Source organism: Thunnus thynnus, chromosome 10 (assembly GCF_963924715.1).
Source record: "Thunnus thynnus chromosome 10, fThuThy2.1, whole genome shotgun sequence".
In the NCBI taxonomy this organism is placed as follows: domain Eukaryota; kingdom Metazoa; phylum Chordata; class Actinopteri; order Scombriformes; family Scombridae; genus Thunnus; species Thunnus thynnus.
The window spans coordinates 28,596,849-28,621,328 of NC_089526.1; the positions used below are offsets into that span (position 1 = coordinate 28,596,849).

At 38.8% G+C, this 24,480-nt stretch overlaps 2 protein-coding genes across 5 annotated transcripts; one reads left to right on the plus strand and one right to left on the minus strand.

Moving 5' to 3' along the window:
• Positions 1 to 1,023: 1,023 nt before the first annotated feature.
• Positions 1,024 to 11,025, minus strand: atp6v1c1a (ATPase H+ transporting V1 subunit C1a). Its single transcript, XM_067602383.1, has 13 exons — positions 10,866 to 11,025; positions 10,193 to 10,353; positions 9,504 to 9,571; positions 8,439 to 8,524; positions 7,658 to 7,752; positions 7,331 to 7,422; positions 5,477 to 5,575; positions 5,270 to 5,338; positions 5,028 to 5,120; positions 4,641 to 4,734; positions 3,843 to 3,940; positions 3,535 to 3,661; positions 1,024 to 1,725 (listed from the first exon to the last, which is right to left on the minus strand). Exons 2-13 carry the CDS (start codon positions 10,322 to 10,324, stop codon positions 1,627 to 1,629), a joined length of 1,152 nt encoding a protein of 383 aa, XP_067458484.1. The 5' UTR covers positions 10,325 to 10,353; positions 10,866 to 11,025; the 3' UTR covers positions 1,024 to 1,626.
• Positions 11,026 to 14,688: 3,663 nt separating this feature from the next.
• Positions 14,689 to 24,014, plus strand: LOC137191910 (antizyme inhibitor 1-like). 4 transcript variants are annotated; one of them, XM_067602388.1, is made up of 12 exons: positions 14,689 to 14,913; positions 16,454 to 16,579; positions 18,059 to 18,268; positions 19,467 to 19,640; positions 19,845 to 20,017; positions 20,155 to 20,289; positions 20,715 to 20,796; positions 20,970 to 21,044; positions 21,245 to 21,410; positions 21,576 to 21,691; positions 22,466 to 22,683; positions 22,784 to 24,014. In XM_067602388.1, the coding sequence occupies exons 3-12, from the start codon at positions 18,167 to 18,169 to the stop codon at positions 22,896 to 22,898; spliced, it is 1,356 nt and encodes a 451-aa protein (XP_067458489.1). In that variant the 5' UTR covers positions 14,689 to 14,913; positions 16,454 to 16,579; positions 18,059 to 18,166; the 3' UTR covers positions 22,899 to 24,014. The 4 variants fall into 4 exon arrangements, with proteins under 4 accessions (XP_067458489.1, XP_067458488.1, XP_067458487.1 ...); XM_067602387.1 differs by having other exon boundaries at positions 16,454 to 16,575; XM_067602386.1 differs by lacking the exon at positions 14,689 to 14,913 and adding an exon at positions 15,515 to 15,736.
• The last annotated feature ends 466 nt before the right edge of the window (positions 24,015 to 24,480 follow it).

Sequence of the window (24,480 nt, forward strand, 5' to 3'; positions counted from 1 at the left end):
ATTAAATGATCCATTAAATGATCACAACAGGGTTTATATCCACAGACCAGTTGTTTCCTTCAACACAGAAACATACAGTTGGTGGATTTACTAAATATTGGCAGAAAATATAATAGCTCACAGTGAAACTTTTCACTGACATCTGATATTTTTTTTTTTTTTTTTTGCAGGAAGTCTCACTGACCTCATCTGATGAACTAAGAACAAATGATTCATTTGACATATAACAAACACAACAATTAAAACAGTCACAGTCAGGTATCATTAATACTAAGAAGACAGGGACACCGATGCTGCTTGCTGTATGCTGCCACCTGCTGGATAACCTACTTTGTATTTCTACTCCATCCAGTATATTCTTTAACTGCTTTAGTTTCTTACTTTTCAAAATCTGATTTTACACACAAAACATATCATCAGTTTGTAAAATATGATGCACTGCTGGAGATTAAACTTCCCAGTAGTACATGAAGTATTTAAAAGTAGCTCTACCTCATCCAGCTACAGCATTAAAGGACTGCTTATATGTTCATACATCAATAATAATATTTCAACAATAGGATAATATAGCACTGACATAATGAGTACTTCTCCTTTTGGTGCTTTAAGTCCAACAAAACACCTCCAACACACACTCAACTGTAAAACATCCTCATATATCATGCAATGGTTTCATCCAAAGTCTGTTTATTGACTTTTGGTATCTCCAGCTTTCTTCCATGTTGAAATGGAAATATTTATCTTCCTGCTTTGTGGATTCCAGATGATTTCTGCTTTAAGAGGAAGTTTCCTCGAAATTGCCCGTGGCTCTGCAGATGATCACGAGTCATCACAAGGCTTTACAGAGAATCTCTCTCTTTTATTACACACACAGACACTTCCTCCACATCTCATTTTCGTTTCTCTCACATGCACATCACCATATGGTGTTCACATGTCACATTCATAAAGTCTCCTGAATTCTGTTCAGTCAAAAGAAAATCATATTTTGGGAATATGTATTAATGAATTCACTAATTCACACATATTTCATATTATTTATTCATCAATCATATTTATTCAATCAATGGCTTACACAATACTCAGATATAGATCTCTTTTGACAGCAAATATACACGAGACAACAACACACACTCATATTTCATTTTTGTTACACAACGTCTGCAAGGGTGACCCACAATCTCAGAAACACAGACCAGATCTGGGTGCAATGATGAAATTGCCCGCATGTAAACACAAATCTCTGAACATCGATACAGAAGATGTAGCTATCAATACACACAAGCACATGACACAGTAAATATACAACTCTCCAGTATGATTTCTTTATTCATTTCACATCAAAAAAAGCTAATTATCAGTGTGGCTTGTGAAGAAAAATAAACTGTAAACAAAAACAATTTTTAAAAAGTCTTTTTTTGTCCCTTGGTTGTAAAAGTGGTAGAAGTTTGTTGATGAGCTTTTTTCACCACAAGGAATGAACATGCAGTGTTATCATTCAAGCAGAGAGGAAAGGCGACAGTGAGGTGACAGACAGAGGGGACAGGAAGGGTGAGGGGAAGGGGTGGGTACCAGGAAGAGCATAACTTAATCAACACTCAATGTTAAGACAAAATGAGGAACGTGTTAAACTTTGAAGTCTAACAGGTTGCAGTCGATCTTGTAGTAGACGTAAGGATAATACTCCTGCTGGCTCAGATTCAAGCCTGGAATGTCCATCGCCGACTGAAAAAAAACCCCAAACATATGTGTGAGCAGCAGTTTGATGTACGTAGCTTTATCTGTAATCAGCTTCTACATAAGAGGCTAAATGAAATATCACTAATGTTATGTAATGTCAACCGGCTGTAATATAGTGGGGCATCGAGGGACTGACCACTGACAAATAAAGAAAACATTATCTATTGTGGTGCAGATAAGCTTTAGTGCACCCAATTCTAAATAATTACTTAATATTACAGCTTGTTTGGAAGTAATAACAAAATGAACAGGGGTAGTTGGGATAGCATGAACAGATAGCATGATAGCATGGACCCCTGTGGTTCCCCTGACCCCCTGAGGGTTGATGGGGTTCCAGGGGGTCCCCAGAAAAATGGGGAATATTTTAATTTCACTATTATTTCATTGACTAGAAGTTATTCCAATGAGAGAATGTATAAGAATGACTATTCTGTTCATAGGTTTCACACTCTTCACTGTTAGTCTGTCAATCTACAGTACAGACAGTTATGGAATAACTCTTATCAGCTGATCCCTGAGACTACATCTTATCGAATATGGGTCCACGGCCTGATGTGTATCAATCTGGGGGTCGATGACACTAAAAAGGTTGAGAACCACTGACCTATAATGTCGAATTAACTCTGAGAAAAACACATCTGAATTTAATGCTTTGAAAAGATGCCTCTGTAAGTCTCATGTATCCCCACATTAAACTTCAAACTTTAGAATCTACATTTCTAAAAAATATTTTTTTTATTTTAGCAAAGTTAATATATATATTATAACATTTATTATTTACACAACATTGCTTCAAGGCTGAGGTATTAATCAGTGCAGTTTTATTCCTTTCTTTCTAGAAAGGCATTATATAAATGCAGTCTATTCATTTTACCTCAGTAAGAATGCTATAGCCAGCTTTGGCCATGAGGGGGAGCACTTAATATTCTTTTATTCTCACAGTGATCGAGGAGAAGATGGCAGCAGTAGAGACTCTGTCCATGTGTCCCAAATCCATACTACTGTGCAATCAAATTCTATACAGTATGTGCGACACACTAATCATCATGGTATACTGTTTAATTAGTGCAAAAAAAAAGAATCAAAATACTTTACCATTTTATACTAACAGGTGTGATGTCAGACATCAATCAAACTGAGACTTTGGAATGTCAATTAAACTTCACAAGGAGAAAAAAAAGTATTTCTTAAGATTTAATACTTTTTTCATTTTGTTTTCTAAGCTCTTTCTGGAGCTGTCTCACCACCGCACATCATTTATAGTAATTTTCTTCCTCTATGAGCAGCTCTTCCATTTCCTTTGTGTATTGCATTGTGGGAGAGTAGGGTTTATCAACAGCACACTCAAAAGCTGACCATATTTAGTATGTATACTGCCTAGTCTGAATATACTTTATTAGTCACTTTTTCAGTGTGAACACACTACATACTCATATCCTGCTTGGAATCTGTGTGTAGTTTGGATCTGGGACACGCTGCATGCTCCGTTATTGAAATGAGTAGTTCATTTCTTCTTTTGCAATGAACCAAAATATAAATATTTACATCTGAAACTGGAAACATTTTTATTTAAATGTTGCAAAATCCAAAACACATATTAATGCAAGGTATTGCATGTTTTATCATTTCAGTCATTATTAAATACTTACTGATTTTATATCATAACCTCTGCCATGCTAACATTTGAATGGTAGCACATGCCTATATTGCATGAAGATGTGTAGTATTTTTCTTGATGCAATGACCTTGTAGTAAATAGTAAGAACCATAACACAACATTATTGAAGCACTCACGTCAATAATAGCGGCTGCGCTGCTGTCCAGATGTTTATACAGATCATTGAGCACCTCCCTCAGCTTCTTCATGTTCTTCTTGGTTGGCTGCAGCAGCATGGCCTGAAAGTTCACTGGCAACCCGTATCTGGAGGAACACCACATTACACACAGTTACACCACAAAGGAGCAACAAAGTGTTAACATTTTAATCATGCTTTAAACTGCTGTCATTGAAGTGGAAGCAAGCAGTGTCAAGTGATGATGCTTCAGCTTTTATACGGGTGTATGCACAGGTGCTATTAGGACCGACTGTCTGATCACAGTACCTTAAAACAGATTCCACAAAGACCCTCAGTGCTTTGATGTGGATCCACGCGATGAAGGCTTCACTGAAGTTCACTTTCAGCCATCGAACGAGTGGGCCCTGCAGTGAGGAAATACAGCTTCGGCTTATGAAGGCTATTACTTCATGGAAACTATCTGTTTTAAATGTGACAGTCTAAAGAGTCTTGGCCAGACAGGAGGAGAATTTTAATTAGTGCCACAAAAATGATAAACAAATATTTTTACTGCAGTGGATTTTTGTGAAGTCAGCATTTTCAGACTACTGTTGGCTGCGTAGCACCAATGTTTCCAACTGCTTCAGGATCTGTAATTAGGTTTTTTTTTCTGACAAAAGCAAACACTCCGTTTTTCTTTTTTTTCCTTGAACACACAGTGGAAAAAAATCATCCAGTCACTGGCTCCCAAAAAAAGTACAGGGGTTGAGTTCATATGTAATAAGAACACAAGAGAGATATGACTGAAGAACAGCAAAATTCAAATTATAAAGATGATTTGCCCCCCTTAATTGTATTTTTCTTTTGCTGATGTACCTATCATTACCCCTAAAACATTACTGATATTATCTAATCTAAAGGTTTCAGTAACTGTAAGTTTATTTTCATAATATACTAACAATGAATCCAATGGCTGTGAGGAACACATACGGTATGGAATAATGTTATGTATGCATGATTTGTACAGTCAAAAAGATTTACTACATCACCCAAGATCAGTGTAAATAAACAAACCCAGTTACTACATTCATAAACATTACTGGTGTAAAATGGATGACCACTTACAAATTGCTTCTTCTTATCTGTAGAGAGCCGTGTCATCTCCTCTTTGTCTGCCTTCATCTCCTCCTCATTGTACTGGAAGTCTCTCACTGTGAACCTAGAAATGAGATGGAGAGAGGAAGAAATGAGCTTCATTTGATCATGAATATTTATGTTGGTATAAAGATACTAGCTTAGATTCTTCACACATTAAAAAAGTGTTGTGTGAATAAATGCCATTGTTTTCCACAGCCTATGATATACACTACTGCTGTTTCTGTAAATATATTTAGCCAAAGCTATTTATATTTACCCAGCAGTCTGAGTTCTTTTGACAATTATCACACCTCTTTTTGTCCTATGTGATGACAGAGTGAGTGTTTGCTCACCACGCAGTTTAACAACTCTTACTTGTTCTCTCTGGCTTTGTGTTTGAAGTCATCGATGGCTTTCCTAAACAGAGTGACACTGAACAGTCCACTGTCATTGTCCTCAAATAGCAGACTGGAAGAAAAGAAAGATACTTGTTATATTGCTGTAATAATGCTGATTAACTGTTAATTAAGGCTTTAGTGTAGTGGACAGATACTATAAATACTGGTGTCTCTCTGACATCTATTTCATCCAACTTGTGTTTGAATGACATCACTTACTTTGTGGACCTCGGCACCACCATCTCAGCAAGTGTTTCATATGTTTTCTGCCAGTCAGTGTATGATGTCCTGGAAGTACAACGGAGCAGGACATCATTTGTTGGCATCTCATTTATTTCATGCAACCACATGTTTCTTTCTAATTAAATCCTTTGCATGAAAACATGTTTGCCAAACTTGCAATCCTGACTCGATAGTAATACTCACTTTGGTACAACAGCCAGCAGAGTGACAAGGTACTCAGAGTCCAGCACAAAGTCATCCTTCTTGACGATGTCAGCCAGGCTCCTGGTCAGCAGGCTCCCCCTGGTGGCACACAGCAGTGTTACAACAACAAGGACGTGACTGAAAAGGTGGCCAGTGTTGACAAAGCATTTCAAAGCTGCAATAACTTTTTAGAGCATGCTGAAACAGTCACGCAAGCACAGTCGGTGATCCTTGAAGCTTGACCGATATATAAGAACGGGCCAAGTAGAAAAAATACACCACTGATGTTTCTGATACACGGAGCTAACTTAAAATCTCTTTTAAAATGTTTAAATAAATATAACAAGAGCAGGTTTGTTTAACAAACACATTTTGGTATGATAGTATAAATGCAAAAGTATAGTTGCTGGTCATTTTGAGGAGTTACAAGTTAGATACTGAGCTGAAATGCTCTTTGATAGGGCTGGGAAAGACTCATTTTGCTCTTTGTGACTTTGGTTTCCAAACTATTCCTGGTGTTTACTCTACACCCTACATTACTTTTTTTAGCCATGCTAGCAGTGTGGCTCTAGTGCTGGCAATGTTGCTCGGTCCACCACTTTGGTCCAGACTGAAATAGCTCTATTAGATGGATTGCCATGAAATTTGGTACAGACATTAAAGTTCCTCAGAGGATGAAATATAATGACTTGGTGATCCCCTGACCTTTCCTCTAGTGTCACCAGCAGATTGAAATTTTTGGCTTTTAGTTAAATATCTTCAAATACTGGAGGGATTGCCATGAAATTTGATACAGGTATCCATGCTGCTCAAGGGAAATCCTTATGACTTTTGTGATCCCCTGACTTTTCCTCTTGTGCTAACAGCAGGTCAAAGTTTCCATTTATTCTATGAAACATCTACTTGATGGATTGGCATACAGACAATCATGGTTCTCAGACAATGAATACTAATGATTTTAGTGATCCTCTGACTTCTTCTGGCACAACTAATACTTTGGTTTATGCCCAAATACCTGCAAAACTAATGACATTTCCATCAGCCTCAGCTGTACTTTGTGTTTAGTGCTAATTAGCAAATGTTAGCATGCTAACACACTAAGGTAAGATGGTGAACATGGTAAACGTTATACCTACAGATCAGTATGTTAGCATGATCACTGTCCTCTCAGATCCGCTAGTATGGCTTTAGATTCTTACTCTTGTTGAAAAACTCAGACATGAGGAAAAACATGGTAAAATCAATGGGCCCTATCTTACGCCCGGTGCAAAGCGGCGCCAAGCGCAGCGCAAGTGTCTTTGTTAGTTTAAGACCGACACAGTTGTCATTTTCCCGTCCAGCACCCACGTTGTTTAAATAGCAAATGCACTTGCGTCCATCAGTTTCTAGCTGCTGCCTGCAGCAGGATCAGCACCTTGGAGAGCTGATCAAGTCCTGATAACTGTGTTGATGATTCTTTACATTATTAAAATGAATGATTTCATTTTTGAACAATATTTAACAAATATTCTTTAACTTTTGAGATTACAGTGATCAGGTTTCCATACTTTCAACAATTAAAACCCCGCTGATTTGACCTGTTACTCCATGACTGAACAAAACAATTTTAAAGAAGCCAAAACTGTAATTATAATAATAATAAAATACATTCAACATTGCATGTTACGCCGAAAACACACTCATGATTAATCAGGAGACCATGGACAACCCTTTTGAACCATGCGCCTGAAACATTGACCATTTTTCCACCATTAAAATAGCAAAAGTGGATTTGAACACACCCTAAATGCACCTGCACCATGTACTTCAGATCATTAAAATAGGGCCCAATGTTTGTATACACTGATTACTTACGCATTCTTCCTTTCTAAGTTCTGCAGGTTTCCCTTCAGGTTGTTATAAGCTGATGCTCTGGTCTTCAAATCATTGTCAATCTGGGTTACTTGCTGTAAAAGACAAAAAGCATGACTAAAATGATTAAACGCCATTGTGGCACACCTACCCAAAGCACCTTATTCTAACATAAGTACACAAAGGCATAACAGGAAGAGTTCCATTACATCTTAGGCTACAAAAATAAAGAATATAGATATGAATGTCTGTACATATGCTGTATGTACAAACATAAATTTTTATTTCACCATTTGCAATATTTTTTCTAATCAAAATGGATAGACCTACCTTTGAGATGATTTCAGAGATGTTTTTCAGTGACTGTTTGATGGGGTATTTTGCCATGTCCCATTGAAATCTTGTGATGTAGGTAACAAGATCAACTGTAAAAATACAACAAAAGACTTGTCAGGCTATTATCTGCTCATTATCAGATTATAGTAAGCTAAAAATGGGCTAAATCTGAATTTTCATTACATTGATTTAAGATACAACTAAAAAGGTCAGTTCACCCAAATTACAAAAACATATGTACCCAGTCATGCAAATAGATTCATTTTTATTTGCCTTGATTTTAATACATCCTCCTCAGAAATCTTTCCCATGACCCAAATACAATAGAGGTGAATGAAATGTAGTTTGTGCTGTTCAAAGCATTAAAAAATGACAATTAAAAAATAAAATTCGATTCACCTCCATTATATTGGGGTGGAGGCAGAAATCTCAGAGATGGATATCTCAAATGAAACCAAAACTGCATGGTTAGATATCACAAGAGAACCATAAGAAAATATGTTTTTTTGTCATATGGATGATCTGAATGACAAATGATTATTTATTATCATAATGGGTTTTTTTTCTGTTAAGATAATAGGAAATAGAACAACATCAGTGTAGCTGAAGTTGCATTTTTATAGGTAAGATACCTTATGAAAGACATGACAAATTATCAAAATATTATAACTGTCCAGTTGAACTCGCGTTGCGGAGTTCAACTGGACAGTTCAACTTGATAATCACCAGATTTTTGGTATTAAAATAATCGTCAGAGTTGTAACCATCACTGTACCTCCATTGGCCAGCAGGTTCTCTTGTACTTTGTCTCGACTGTCTTCCAGCACGTCGGCCATGTACTGAGCCACCTTCTTCACCACACTGTGAACAGCCAGGAGACATCAAAACACATCATGCCACACAAACTGCATGCACACAGCTAGTGTAAACCCCACATTCGCCCTACATAGTGTCACACGACCTCATCCCCCAAATCTAGCACAACCATACGCACACATCAAACACTTTCACATATTCCTGCTGAGGTAATGTTCTGACAAGGCAATTTATAACACAGCAGACATTCAGAGTTCAAGATTTTTAAGCACACTGTTCAACATCACATCAAAGCAGCAGTGAAGCCAAGAAAGGACTGAGAGCCAAGTCACATTTCATACCTAAAAACTAAAAAAAGAAAGCAAATTTGCCACTTAAGTTTAATTTTAACTACCTGTAGTGCATTTTTTTTTCATATTATGACCAATGAAAACAATCAAAGCTTAAATAACAACCATAAATGCATTTATGGTTGCTATTGGGTATTCTTTTTTCATTTATGCTGAACGGAAACTTCAAATAGGAACTAGATTAAAGCCAGGCTGTAGTCAAACAAGTGAAACCGTGTTGTAAGGTTGGTCTTTCTCACAGTCTTGGAAATATCCACAGAGGAAGCAAAGCAGGGCTAAGACAGTAATGACTATGTGTGAGTTTTGGATGTCAATATTTCCAAAAGACTATAAATGACACTCAAACATACTCGCGGCACATAAGTCATCGGGTATAAATATGACTAAAGAAAGACCTGTTGGTGTGTCACCCAACTGTAAATTGCCAAGTTTAGACTGCAAGGCTCGCTAGCCTCGGGGCCCTGTGAAATTCCTCATCGTTACAAGGTAAGGGAAGGGATTAGGGAATGGTACACCGGCTACATCAGAGAGTCAGGAACGCTGCACAGGTTGAGAGGAGATTTTTCATGCCCTTTAAGACACAGGCTGCATTCAACATGATTATGAGAGCCCAGTTTCATCAGAATGACAATATTCAGTCCAGGCTGAACATTGCCAACACTGCAGTAGCATACCTTTCAACAAAGGAGTCTAATTTGGCCAGTTCATCCGACAGCCCAACCAAGACATCAAGTGTCCCCACCTGTTTTTGGACACAAAAGCAGAAAATAAAACATCAGCACATTATGACTTTTGAGTCATCAGTCCTGAGATTTGGGTCGTTTTTTAAGTGGGGGTCAGCGGGGTTATGTTTAAACAGTGACATCTGGGGTTCAATCAGCCTACAGTGACATCCAGGGGGCCCTATGTGCTTAGGACGGCGCCTCTTTGTCCAAAGCCGCTCATGCATTGCTAACAGTTCCAGGAGAACACTGCAGCCTCGTGTGGCAGCAAGGTCAGCAGGGTTACTTCACCTTCAGCGTGGAGAGGACCCGAATCAGACGAGCTGAGCTGCTCTGCGGATGAAAACTTCACCACACCAACACCTCAACATGCAGACAACGGATCTGTTTAAAGACTGCTCCCCATACACACAGTCAGCTTACTCTTGACAGTGGATACATAAGGTGAGTTCATTTGATTGTGAACATCTGGATTTTTTTTCTTTTTAGAGAATTAATCATGATTTGTGCAAGAAAGAAAATCATGTCCACAAAAACTACTTGAGTGTTAAGTCCATTGGTTCTATATTATCGCAAATTAATGGCTGTGTACTTCAGTATGTGAGAAAAGTATGAACTCATGAAAAGCAGGGTAGCCTAACCTTGAGGTCTGGGATGTTGAACTTGTGGTTGGTGGAGAGGTTGTTGGTACGTGTAGTTGCTGCCATCATTTTGTCCCATGTTTGCTGGCAGGTCTTCTCTCCCGGAGCAGAGATGAGCCAAAACTCTGTCATGGTTACAGTACTGGTGCAGCTAGAGAGAACTGAGAGGGGAAACTGTATTTAGACTAGTGTGTATTGTATTATAATTCATTCCAACAGATAATACAACAATGAGTATGTCCCAGATATGCTCCCACTGTGTCTCTCTCTTTATCACTAACACTAGTTTGGCAACGTTACAGGTATAGTATTGTGTTGTGTACATCTATCTCCTGAATTACAAAACAGTGTGGCTGAATGTAAAGCTGCTCTTCCTGGCACTGTTTACCACTCAACAAGCTGATGAAATGATGCTACAGTAGCAACAGAGGCTCATTTAGTGTCCAAGTCCATTTCAGGCTGACAGCCAGCACTACATATGTTTATTCCCTGGTAACTTACGTTAGGAAGCCATAAACAATGATTAAACAATACTTTGTGTAAAACGAAGCTATCAAAAAAAGATGGTTAAGGTCAAGCAACATCCAGCAGGGATTAGCTACCGTTAGCCACTTAGCTTTGCTCACAACAACAACAGTGGTAGTTAGCGGTATGACTTAACAACTTTACTCACCTGTGTATTAAAAACTGTGGCCGTTAGCAGTGCAAATATAGCTGTTTATAGCGTTCCTATGGCTTGATAATTTTCATTGTTGCCATTGAATACAGTTCGTGAGGTCTCCTGACAGCAGCATCAGAGTCAGCTGATCTGCTAGAGGAACCGGAAGGCCTCTCACACTCTCCGCTCAGTGAGGAAACTCACAGCGCCCACAGCTGGTGGACAGGGGGCACTGCAGGAGAAGTGACCTCAAAAATATGTTCATTTCAGTACTTTATTTTCCCAGTGGGGGAAATCCAGCTTGAAGCAGAGCAAGTTGAGCATGTGAGTCTGATCCTTGTGGTGGGTCATCAATACTCAAGTTCAAGGACACTTGCCAACATAAACCTTCAGATAAAGGTCTCGACAGCGAGGCCACTCTCTGAAGCAACAACAGCAAGATTGCAGCTCAGTAAAGGTCTTCATTGTGTGGAATGGGTTTGACATTTTCATGCCACAGCCAATTTCACAGAAACTAATTTAGTTGATGCAACATTTTTTTTTCCATCTTATTATGCAGTTTTACCAAATTTCCTGAATTATACGATACGATAAGACCTCGACCCCAGACTTGAGCGCAAGTCAACATTCCAAGTGCATTACTACCTTATTAGAGAGGGAGAGTCTCGGATGCCAAGTCAGCAGCATTTGAGTCTTTAGAGTTACTAAATTTGGAAAAGCCGGGTCAGGTTTCCTGACTTTGGGTGTCTCCTGTACAGATTCTGAGGAAAACGCCCCCAAAGGGACATGTTTATAGTTCAGTGGGTCTGGGGTTCATTGTTTGGGACACAATGCTTGGTCTGCCTGGAGCCAACCCTCGACATCAAACGACAGGGTGAGTTTGCCCATGGCTGGCTAGGGGCCAGTCTGCCGGGATGTTATCAGGACACACACACACACAAATACACATACACACACACGCACATACACACACAAACACACACACACACATTCATACAGGCTGTAATCAGCCAGTGTGCAGAATGCAGGCTACTGCTGAGAGTCTGGTGCGTGACTTCTTCAAACTCAATCACAGAGAAAACTGTTGTTTTAGCAATAAATAGCATTGAATAGATAAATTACTGTTTACAGGCTTAATGTCATCCCCTCTCACGCACACCATTCAACACTGTGTCTGTGCAGGGACTCCCATGGCTCTCTAGAAACAACCATCACAGACTTTATCCAAAATCACAGCATCATAGTGCACACGTCCTGAGGTTTGTCTAAAAGGTGTGTGTTTATGGGGCCTAGAAGAGTTATGAGTATAGAACAGGGGCATTATAATAGCTAACCAATCTTAAAACTGTTGTAATAAGCACATAGCCATCACCTCTCCTCTTCCTCCATCCCTTTAGAAAATGCTACTTATGAACCCTCTGAACTAAAAGAATGAAGCAAGTTTGTTGCTGAATCACTCATGTGTTCAGAGAATGAAGGTCTCTAAATGCTTTGTATACACTGTCTCAATGTGCACATCACCTGTTTAATCTTTAAACTAGCTGAACTTACTACATGAGCTTCAGTGACCGGTTTGTTCCAGGTATGCAAGCACACTCACATATACACATAGCCTACATAATAGCTATGTGAGAATGCTACAGTCTGTGGAATACAAATGCATTATCTAGGCTGCAATATATCTATGCATATGCACACCACTCTTATATATTATTAAAAGTGTTGAATATCTTACAAATCATAAGAAAAAAACTAAACATACAGTAACATGAAATATCTATTTTAGTTTTATTAACAAGATCTTCCTGATGGTCTGATTTTCTTGGGAACAATGTACTGTTACAATCAGCCTGTTATAATTATCTCATGCACTGACACAATGATATTTTGAAGTTGTTATAATAAATTACTCTGTAATCTGCAATATCTTGGTAGAAAGGAAATGAGGGTGAAATGTGCATAATTTTTTAGATGGTGTTATTGTTTGACCATCATGGTATATCTTGCTGTATCTCTCCACCACTTTGATACAATTGTTAAAAATGACATGTCCTGGGAAAGCCCACAGATAAAGAAAATTCCTTTTAGGTGGTTTATTGTAGAACCAAAAATATTTTACCTTTAACTTTTAGGTGTATCAAGGTGTAAGAAGATTGTATATTTTCACAAATATATGTAGTTAACAATCTTGAGGGAGGAGGGGGGAGCCACACACCTCTAGCTCAGGAGGTTCCTTTTTGCACATTTGTTTCATGCCTGCAGCCAATGTCTTTACATAGTCCTGCTTAACATTCAGATCAGTCTGAGGAAAAAGTTAGTTTGGGGTTCCTTTTTTCTTAGCAACATTCTTTGGCAAAAAGCACTGTAACCACTGCTGAGTGACTTAACAACACCTACAACACTTGAGTGTTGCATAAGACCAATTCATGGTGGGTTTAACCAGTCACTCATGTCCATATAATGAGTCAATAAGTTATCATATTCAAGTATGGAGTGATACTGTAGATTCATGTATTATCTTATTGGTTCTGTGTTTGTATATATAGACTTCTGTTTATACTATTACTTTATGCTTAAAAGATATAAAGGGTAATCAGTTTTGCCTTTTTACTGTTGGATTGTTTTGTGAATTCCTAATTGAATGGAGACTTTTGGTCAGTCAGGGTTAATCTATGCTTAGTCTGTGTGTTGATGTAATCTGTTTGCAATGTTTGCAAATAAGAATTCCTGCTGCACAATGCAGCCACTGGAGTATTTGCTCTTGCAGTGGGTGGTACACATGTCTCGCTGTCACATACCCAGTGGCTGCAATGGCTATTATGATCCAAACAATGGAAATCAAACATTGTGCATTACTGGAAGCCACTTTAGATGCTATGTGTGATTAGACTTATATATACATAGTCTCATTTAGTGTCGGAGAAAACAGGCACAAAACACGGAACAGCTTTTGTGTTGCAGTCCAAGGAAAAGACGTTGCCTCTCCAGCCTTTACAATAGATTCTGAGCAGTAGTTTTATTCGTGAAACAAACGCTGCTATTGTGTTTTTCCTCCCCAAGGAGTGTGCAAAGCTCATCTAACACTGTGAAGAATTTCACAGTTATGTGAATTCACACAACTGCTCTAGTTAGTTGGTAAAAAACAACACATCCATGCACTGTTATAAGGTCTAAAATGCAATGTGGGTCAATTAGGGTGGTAAAGATTTAGGGGATCTGCTTTGTTTATTGGTAACATGATCACCAAGGAGTAATAGGGTGTCTGGTTTTATTATATTGAATCCTGTGCAGAACTGAGAATTAAAACTTGTCGTTGTGTGTATTCCATGGATACATATTTTGGTGTATTTTTTCAGTTATGAACAGACTGTACTATATATACTATACCCTACCACTCTGTAACAATTCTTTGAAATCAAAGACTGCACAGACACTGCTGAAAATTGACTTTAGCTTCAAGAAAACAGGCAAACACCCCAAAGGCAAACTTAATACATATTTTCATGTATATATATTTTAAATTTTTTCTGACAAATATTCTATTGATAACAGTATATTACAGAATAAAAATTAACAGCTTTACTATTCTATTAGACACATTTGAATCATAAATTTTCTACTCAGGTATGTGGACCTCTTAAGACCAAGATGATGTCAGTACAGTCAGTTTTGATATGGAGTCAAAACAGCCCCAAAGGAAAGACTTCCCTTCTGTTTGGCTAACAGTAGCTGAGCTTTCCTTGGCACCCTCCTCCTCCAGCGTTGAGGAGGGAGACATGCAAATTTATCTCCTTGAAAAAAACACTGCCCCAGACTCTCATTTTCAGAGGCAAGCACAACTTCTCAAAGTCACAACAACACAGGCAAAGTGAGGGGAAAATCCAGTTTGAGCTTGAACTTGAAGGAAAAATACATGCATCCATCTACTCATTACTTATTGGACTGATGCATCGCAACTGTTGATTTTGACTCCAGAAAAAAAGGGAAAATTCTGCAAACTTTACTGGACAGCATTTTGTCCTTATTACTGAGCCATGGGAAACACGAGGAAGACGTAACCCAGGTAATTCATGCTAAATTTGATACTGGTCTATTAAGCTTATATACTAATGTTATTATTATTAATGTTACTAATGTTATAGATTGTAGTCAACTAAGGAGTGATTTTTAGAGTTACTGAAACTTCGTGTTATATAAATTGTATGGAGAAAAGACAACATATTCATCTATATTACATGATATTATCTTAAAATAATACAAATTACTATAATATTAATTATTATCATTATTATTATTATTATACTGTTGTTGTTAGGCTATATAGTAATTTATGGACGCACCATCCATTATCTTTTCGCTGTCGTTGTCTTTGGATTTGACAGCTCTTAACTCCGCCCATAACAACAACGTGTTAACCCACCACATTTAGCACAATCAAACCGGAAATAGTGTTGTTTTATAATTAACAAGATATGTTATGATTGCTCATTCTTATTAACTATGAAAATAAATTTCCGCAAATTAAACATACAAATTTACTGATGTTATATTTGCATTTTCAAACCTGCGTTACTCAAAAAGTTCCTCAATCTGTATTTTATTTTGATATCTTAGCCGGATATGAAACGGTTAATTTTTGTGTCATTGACGCAACTGTCGGTACTGTTACTGTCTGTCTGTCCATCTCACCGCTGACTCGACCTCCGCTCGGTCGTTACAAATGATACGTAGCTCGCACCTACAAAACCTCGATCGACAATAACTCGGCTTTAATCCACCACGTCCATGGCAGTAACTATTTTCTCTTTTAGTAACCCCACAACTCTTTAAAAATTCCGCCTAAAAAGAAAAAGCGTTCTGTCCCCTCTTTTGGGTTTTCCGCAGACGTAAGTAACGTTAGCTAACCGCGTTGTTAGCTCGCTAATTAGCATGTTGTTAAATTAACGGGTTAAGTAACGTAGTTTACCTGCAAGCCATAAATACTAGCTATAAGAAGTTAAAGATAACGTTAACAAGTAGAATTATCGTTGGAAAATGGTGACAAATGGTCACATAACATTGCTGATATTTGTCTTGTATGTAGCCAGGTAGCTAATGCTAAAAGATTATGCTAACGTTACCAATGCATGCAAAGCAACCTGTTACAATAGCAAGCGAGGTTACTCATGTACGAAATGTCAACTGGGGCTCTTGGTAGAAGCTTGATCACAGGGCCACTGTGTGAAAACACTGTTTACTGATGTGAACTAACGCAGTTTATTTAAAACTGCCAGTCATGATTGCATCAGTTCTTGTCAATTTAGTTTATTATGGTAGCAAAGGATAACATTCCAAACATGGAAATGGTCATTACAGGAAAAAAAAACAACAAAAAAAACATTAACTTTCCCTTTATTGTCATTACAAAACAGCACTCACAACATATTGTCTGCTCATCTGCTTACAATTATTTGCTTCATCAGTTTATAGATTTAACATTATTATTGCACAAATGTTGCATTTATGTAAAGGAAGACTGGAGCATATGTTAGTTACTCTCCTCTTCAGTTGTATCTGTCAGTGGCTGATTCCTTTGTGCCCTGTCCCCATCTGTCTCTTTGCAGGTGTACAACAACTATCCAGAGGATCTAGGGGCAGCTCTATACCGAGAGCCATTTGACTTCAACGCCGAGCCACCTTGGGATCCTAGCTGATAGCGGACGAGTTCATCCCAGGACTCATCCATGTGAGTAAGTTAGGTGTGATTGCAGGACTGAGGGTATTCTGTGACTATAACGTATATGTGTCTCTTTACAGCGTAGTATAATAATTGTTAATGAATGCATCGTGATAAATTGTTGCATAAACATAGCTGACAGAGGGAATAAATAGCAGAATGTCCCAGATAAATCACAAACAGTCTAGTTATTTTAGATCTAGCATTTCAGATCTATTTTCAGCTCTTCCATTAAAATAACAGGACGCTGTGCTCTGGGCTGCTTTTATCTGCAGTAGTTCTTCTCTTGCTCTGATTTAGTTGCAATAAAAGAGAGAATCATTTGGTTGTAGATAATGAATCCTGCAATGTATGTTTTCAGCACAGTTCTTGCTGCAGTGAAATGTGAATATAATTCATTAACTGTACTAGTATGTCCCCATTAAAGTCATCACCTGTTTCATGAGGGAAATGTGTTGAGTGACATAGTTAAACATTTTCTAAGTTACATAAAGGCTTGGTTGATTTTTAAAGACATGATAAAGTTCAGCCAACCTTTTGTAACTCATATTTCAGCAGAGGACTTAATAATTATAATATTAAAGCCTACAAATTTTTGTGTAATTGTAGTAATTAAATTTTCCTTCACAATGAAATCAAGGAGCCACTGGAAATTGACCCTTCTCCTTCTGTCTGTTCATTTGTTTGTAGCAGACTGCCTGTCCATTATTCATGCACAGTACTTCACACACAGCTGATCAGACGTGTGTATACAATAAGCATACTTGTTGTTTTCAGGAATTTATAGTTACACATAAAATTGTGGTGACAATCTCTGTTGCCTAACTTGGATTTGCTTCTACTTGTCGCCCTAAAGCTGTTGATCATTCAGCAATTTTACTCATCTTATACACCTGTCTGTCAGTGACTGCAGCCCTTGTACAGCAGTAAGCCTGACCTTGTCATGGTGGTCTAAAATATAGTAGGCTTTCTAGGCACAAGTTAGTCTCCCTATATAAACCTCCAAAAACCACAGTCATGTCACATCTGGTCCAGCCCAGACTACTGTGCTTCTCTGACGTATTGTGCAACATTATTGAAAGTAAAGTTTGGGACACAGACGCCGCCAGTATTGTACCTTGGTTAATGCCATCAAAAAGACCCTTTACGGGTCACCAGCTCTGGGCTTAATGGTGATTGTTGGGAGTAATTGATGGTAAAGTAAATGAACCCTGTGCCCCAGACTCTGTGTTTTCACAGAGGCTTTTCAGAAGAATAGGCCTTCCACAATGCTACCCCATAACGTGGAACCTGTACTGTGCTCTGATTGGTTGTTCACTGAAAATGACTTGTTTGATCAGGGATCTCATCAGAAAGGTTTAGGTTACAGCTACTGAATAAACTAGAAAAGAGCTGGACACCATCATTGAAAATGCATTGTCCAGATATGGTTGAATTGTTTTCTTTTTTGAACTTCATGGCTCATTATGACTTTTCTCTTTTTCTTGTGCAGTTTGTTGCATAAGCCTAGGACCCAGGGGCTCGAGAGGAAGCGAGCAAAACCACTTCGGACTAGCCATATTCTTTATGCCTGTCGGATTAGCAGAAAACGGTTGAGAGGATGAAAGGAATTGTTGATGAACCACAGTATTCTGTTGGCCTTCTGGAGGGAGGCACGGCCCTGTGTGATGTGATTGACAGTCACATTTATGAACAAACTCTGGTAAGAGGTCTCGCTGTAACAACATGTATTTAGCACATGCTAACAAATCTGGATTTCTTACTGTCTTAGAATATTCTTAAAGAGGACCTATTATGCTTTTCCTTATTTTCAGTCACATGTATATATATATATATATATATATATACACATACATATGTGTGTGTGTGTAATGTCAGATGTCCATGTTAAAAGTGGCCGATGTGTCAAATAACGACGTAAATGTATGTAGAAGTAATCCCTGTGAGCAAAAGGCACCAGCTTCAGACTGCTCTGAACCCTCAGTTCCCAACGTTTTTTTCTACTTTCAGCCCAAGCCGACGTCGGCTTGTGACAGATATCTTTATATGGTCATCTGCTCCACTCACAGTGTGCAAGTTCACTGCTCTGCTCCGCTAACATTATACCGTTTTTTCATTGTTTTGGGGGTAGTCACGACTCCATTACACAGCAGGGCAAAGTAAAATAAGTTGTTTACCTGTTTGAGGTGTGCTGGTTGTCTGCAGCTCTTCATCAAACATCATCATCACTGTGGCTGTTTCTGTTTGTACTATTCCTCCCTGCATTATTTCTAACTGATCCGCTGAGCAAAGAGCTCCAAATATCTCCATATGTTGTTGTTGTTTGGACCGCTTTTTCAACTGCTAACAAAGCTCTGCTAATTCAGTGAGGAACACGTTTCACTTCCTGTAAATTCTTCACAATAAAAGTCTTCCATTATTTAGTCATTTAAAAGCTTTTAATACAAAGCAGTAAAGCAGGAAATGTCGGGTTTGCATCAGCAGTAACTTAAACACGGCTCTGATACGGCTGCCCCTCAGCAGGCTTCCAGAAAGCTGCCCAATCAGTACAGAGTGGGCTCATCAGGAGGGGGGCCTTAAAGAGACAGGAGTTAGACTTACTGTTAGAGACAGAGGCTGAACTGAGGGGCTGCATAAAGGGCCAGTATAAGATAAATAAGGAGTTTTTTGAACTGTGAATCATGCAAAGCTACTCTAGTGGAGTACCACAAAAATATATAGCTGAAAATGAGCATAATAGGTCCTCTTTAAACACCAGTTATTGCATTGCATTGTATTGTTTATTACTTGTGGTAAAGTTTCATACCTGCAAAGAATGATAATGTAATTACGTTATTAGTGTTGACTAATTGCGTGTTAATTGTTTGACTCACCTACATGTATGTTTCCTTCCTCCTCAGTCTGAGAAGAATGCATTCTTTGTAGCAGACCTGGGAGTTATAATGAGGCAGCATGTTCGCTGGCGAACCCACATGGCCCAAATTAGACCCTTCTATCCTGTCAGATGCAACAGCAGTCCAGCTGTCATTGAAGTTCTCGCTGCCCTTGGCACTGGATTCATATGCACCAACAAGGTACTTTGCACCATATCTTTCTTTCACCAACATGTTAGATAACTTTTGACAGTATCCTCCCCTTCTCCACTCACACACCTGAAAACACTTGCACATTTAAGTTCTATCAAACATTTTGTCCATAGAAACCCATGCAAGATGGACATGGTATGATGACATGTAGAGTATATTGAAGAAGTAATGCTTTGTCTCTTTGTATTTCAGTTTGAACTTGAGTTGGTGCAGAGCCACGGTATTCCCTCTGAAGACATCATCTACAGTGGTGTTTGCAAACAGGTCTCCCAGATTAAATACGCTGCTAAGAACGGCATTGACCTCCTGGTGTGTGATAATGAAGCAGAGCTACGCAAGATTTCTCGCTGCCACCCCAATGCCAAGTAAGTGTTGCTACTACTGCCTGTGATCATGTCACTTTAAAGCTGCCATTTCAACACTGTCAACATTCAGGCTGGCTTGATAATTTTTTCTTTTTCAACAAACAGGAATCATAGTGTTTTATTTCCTTTTACTTCAGGCTGCTGCTGCAGGTTTCAACAGAAGCATCTAACCAGGATGACGAGATGAGCATGGCATTTGGCTGTACCCTCAAAGACTGCAGGCATCTGCTGGAGAGTGCTAAGGAGCTGGGTGTGCAGGTGGTGGGAGTCAGGCAAGTCCTGCAGAAATACACTATGACTGTGTGAAGTAGAGCAAATACTGATCATAGGATTTTATGAAAAACAGCCGCAATGCAATGTTTTCACCTAAAGATTTTTACAATAAAACACCTTCTTCCCCCCTCTTTATTATATCCCTTGACTCAACAACAAATTGCAAAAGATGCACTTGCGCACACTGACTGTAGTTTACCCTAGTGACAGCACTGTACATTATATGAAGTCATCTGCCTTTATTTAGGAGGATATTGAGGATAGTGTTAACTATGTGGTGGTCTGATCACTGCAGCTCTCTACCTTAGCTCTCGCTTAAACTAATTATTTATTTCAACCTCCAAATTGCTGCATGGGAAATTTTTAACCTGTTGTTAATGTGTCAAAGTGCAACCTGTAACAGCCTCTTTGTGTCCCCCCACAGGTCTCTAATTTCCAGCCCTTGTGAGGATGACCACGTATATGTTCATGCCATCTCTGATGCTCGTTGTGTCTTTGATATGGGAGTGAGTAAAGTTATATATTATGTAGCTAGTTAAACTGTTCAGTTCAGTGACTGCCATCTCCATTGGCTTCTATCTTCACTGTTGTGTTTTGGACACTGGTCCAGAAACATTTGCTCTCAGTGCTTTGGCAATAACTGTGTTGGTTATACATTTACAAACTTTATCTGCTTTAGGAGGAAATTGGCTTCAATATGAAAATCCTGGACATTGGAGGCGGCTTCAGCGGCTCTGAGACCCAGCTGGAATTGGTCAGTACACTTTATCATTCAATATTTAAGATTTACTGTGATGAAAAAATGCAACATCATACAACCCAATCATAGTCAGCAAGTCAAAGGTCCTTTTTAAACCACTCTGCAAAGCTGACAATGTGATCAAGTAATGTTTTAAATGTGAATGTGAAAGACCTGCCTACTTGACTTTGTTACCATTCTTATCTCTTTTGCAGATCAATAGTGCAGTTATGTCTATGGTGGACCTATACTTCCCTCCGTCTACTGGAGTTTCCATCATTGCTGAACCTGGTGGCTACTTTGTGTCCTCTGCTTTCACCCTGGCAACCAACATCATCTCCAAGGAGGTGGTGGCACGCGATCGCCAGGACCAGGAACACGGTCAGTGGCATGATATTCATTTTCACAGATAGATAGTAGACAGTACAGACAGTAAACAGTGAGGATTATGACTAAAGTCAACCTAAAAACAGCACCAACAAGAAAACTCCACAAATGTGTGAAAGAATCCATTACACTCACACATTTTCCCATGTTGCTGAACAGATGATCCATCTCCTGATGATGAGCCAGAGTTTCAGTACTTCATGAATGAGGGAGTGTATGGATCGTTTGCCAGCAAACTTGCTGAAACACTGATTGCTGCTCCATCTGTTCACAAGGTGAGTTGGTCTCAAAGGTTCTCTGTGGGTCAAGATGTAGCCACAGATCATTCTTTCATTCAACCTTTTTCTATATGGGATGGTCCAATGAGAGTTGACAGTAAAAACTGAAGTGTTTTTATTGTCCTAATAACCCATAGTTAACGTACACACTACAGTATGACCCACCTACCCAGTCAACACCCATGTGAACTGCACTACCTGCAGTTTGCATAATTACATTCGTTTAGATTGTGTAAAATACAATTAATTTCAAAAGGTGAAGATTAAAAGTTAGCTAAACCGTTAACCAGTCTACTGGAATAAATGTGACAAGCAGTGGCCTCAACATGAGAGGTGTGCTATTTTGGCTACTTTAAAGATGCAGTGTGCAGAATTTAGTGATATCTAGTGGAACAAATTTGGTAGAAATGGACTATAATATTCATAAGTATGCTTTAATTAGTGTATAATCACCTGAAAATTAGAATCACTGTGTTTTTGTTACCTTAGAATTAGCCCTTTAAATCTACATAGGGAGAGCTTGGACTGCCATGTTTCTACAGTAGCCCAGAACGGACAAACCAAACACTGGCTCTAGAGAGGGCCTTAGGTTCCCCTACATGCTTAGAAGACGAGGGGGAGGGGTATTCAGTTGATTGCAATCTGCAACCTCACCACTAGATGCCACTAAATCCTACACACTGATCCTTTAAATACAACTCACGTTAGTTCATGAAAAGTATTGTTGTACTACATGTATTAACAGACAATCTTTACTTTCTGTGCCAACAGAATACCGCACTAGATGCTCCCATGTTCAGCAGCAGCCTGTGGGGTCCCTCTGGTGATGACCTGGACCAGGTCGTGGAGCACTGTCTGTTGCCTGAGCTCAACATTGGAGACTGGCTCATGTTCTCCCATGCAGGGGCCTACAGTCTGGGTCAGCCACTCTGCACCTCCACTGACTCACCCACACCGCCTGTATACTATGTCATCTCCTCTAGAGACTGGTAAGAAATTCAATGGTGAAATATTTTTAACTTGGACTTGAGAGAAACCCTTATAATGTGCAATTTTAGTCCTCAACTGTGATTCATTTTCCTCCACCAGGTTTGAGATGCAGGACACTGGTGTCACCCAGGAGGCTACACTGAAGAACTTCTCATTGGTCCCTTATTTCCTCAATTCCTGCCAAACAGAGGCTGCACTCTCTGTCCCAGCTTAGCAATCATCAGACCAGGACAGGAAGGCTTCTTTCCTCCACTGGTTTCTGCTGCTAGTTTCCCCTGGTCTACATTCCACTGGGATGAACTGAACCAACAGTGCAGATAGTGCTTGAAATTGCTGGGACCAGCCTGGATTCATCTCGCAAACCTCAATGTACAGTGTAGTATCTGATTAGACCTGGAACACCCAAGTAGATGTTAAGTAATTAGTATGCAACAAAATGGATGACTCCAAAAAGACAGATGCATTCTTCCCTTTGCTATGAAATACAGTTTACACTCATACAGTAGACATATAATGATTTTAAATGATTATATTTGAAAAATGTATTATCTATAGTCTCAATTGCTGTTGCCAGTCTTGTAAAGTAAGAAATGTATCCCTGAGTGAAGCAGTGTATTTAAACAGAACTACAGTTCTGATCTTGTAGGATGCTTTGCTACAAGATGTGTATTTATGATTTTAATTGGTTGTATTGTTTATTTTTTTGTGATGAGAACTTAATTCCATTATTACATTTAAAATCATTTGTCCTTCTCGGTGTTTTGAAATGGAGGCTTGTATATGAAGGTGCATTTACTCATCTGTGTGATGCTGTAAATAAAACCAGTGTGATCAATGTACAGTGTCTCTATGAAATCCACTCCTGGAAAAATCCAGTGTGGTTGGGAAGCTAATGGCTCAGTGTTCACCAGTAAAATGGTGTTTCAGTGTTTTTTTTTACCAAAGTGCAGAGCGCTACCTTGGCTAGCTCCCAGACTAGTGAAGGACTGGCAGGTAACTGCTACGCCATGATAGCAAAGCAAGTTAATTAGCATGTGCTTCAGATGGAACAAAGAAAGTGTTGATGGATAACGAATCAGCTGACGTGGAATGGCATCTTTAAAAAACATTTATAATGCAAGAATCAATTTTGCTATTTCTATTGTATTTGTTTAAGGATATTTTTCAACATTTATGATTGTGTTGAAAGAATATTACTCCCGAACTGTGCAAGTTGCACAGCATGTATCATATCTTTGAAGTTGTCCTCCAATCTGTGTCCAAGGCATGATGAATTAACTTGTAGCTGTGCTTGTCAAAATGAACAGTAATAAACACCTCATTGACCAGACTGAGTCACTGTGACAGTTTTATAATCATAGCAGACTATAAATGATGTGTACAGTGAAGCCCTGCAGCAGCTGTTCAAACACATCTTAATAATTGATACCTCTTTCTCAAAGATAGTTTCATAACCTGATGACTTAATCCAATTCTCATCCTGGATAATGTGATCACAGGCTGAAGTAGATCTGGTTTGATGAGCTAAATCTCTCACAGGGGTCAGATCACCTCTGAACAAAGTGAGTTATACTAAAGTCTTTGCAGATGCCTGTAAAATACTGAAGCTCTTTCTAGAACAGTGGTGGGAAGTAACCAAGTACATTTACTGAAGTACTTAAGTACAGTTTTGAGGTACTTGTACTTTACTGAGTATTTCCATTTTATGCTACTTTATACCTCCACTTCACTACATTTCAGCAGGAAATGTACTTTCTACTCCACTACATTTATTTGACAGCTTTAGTCATTTTTCA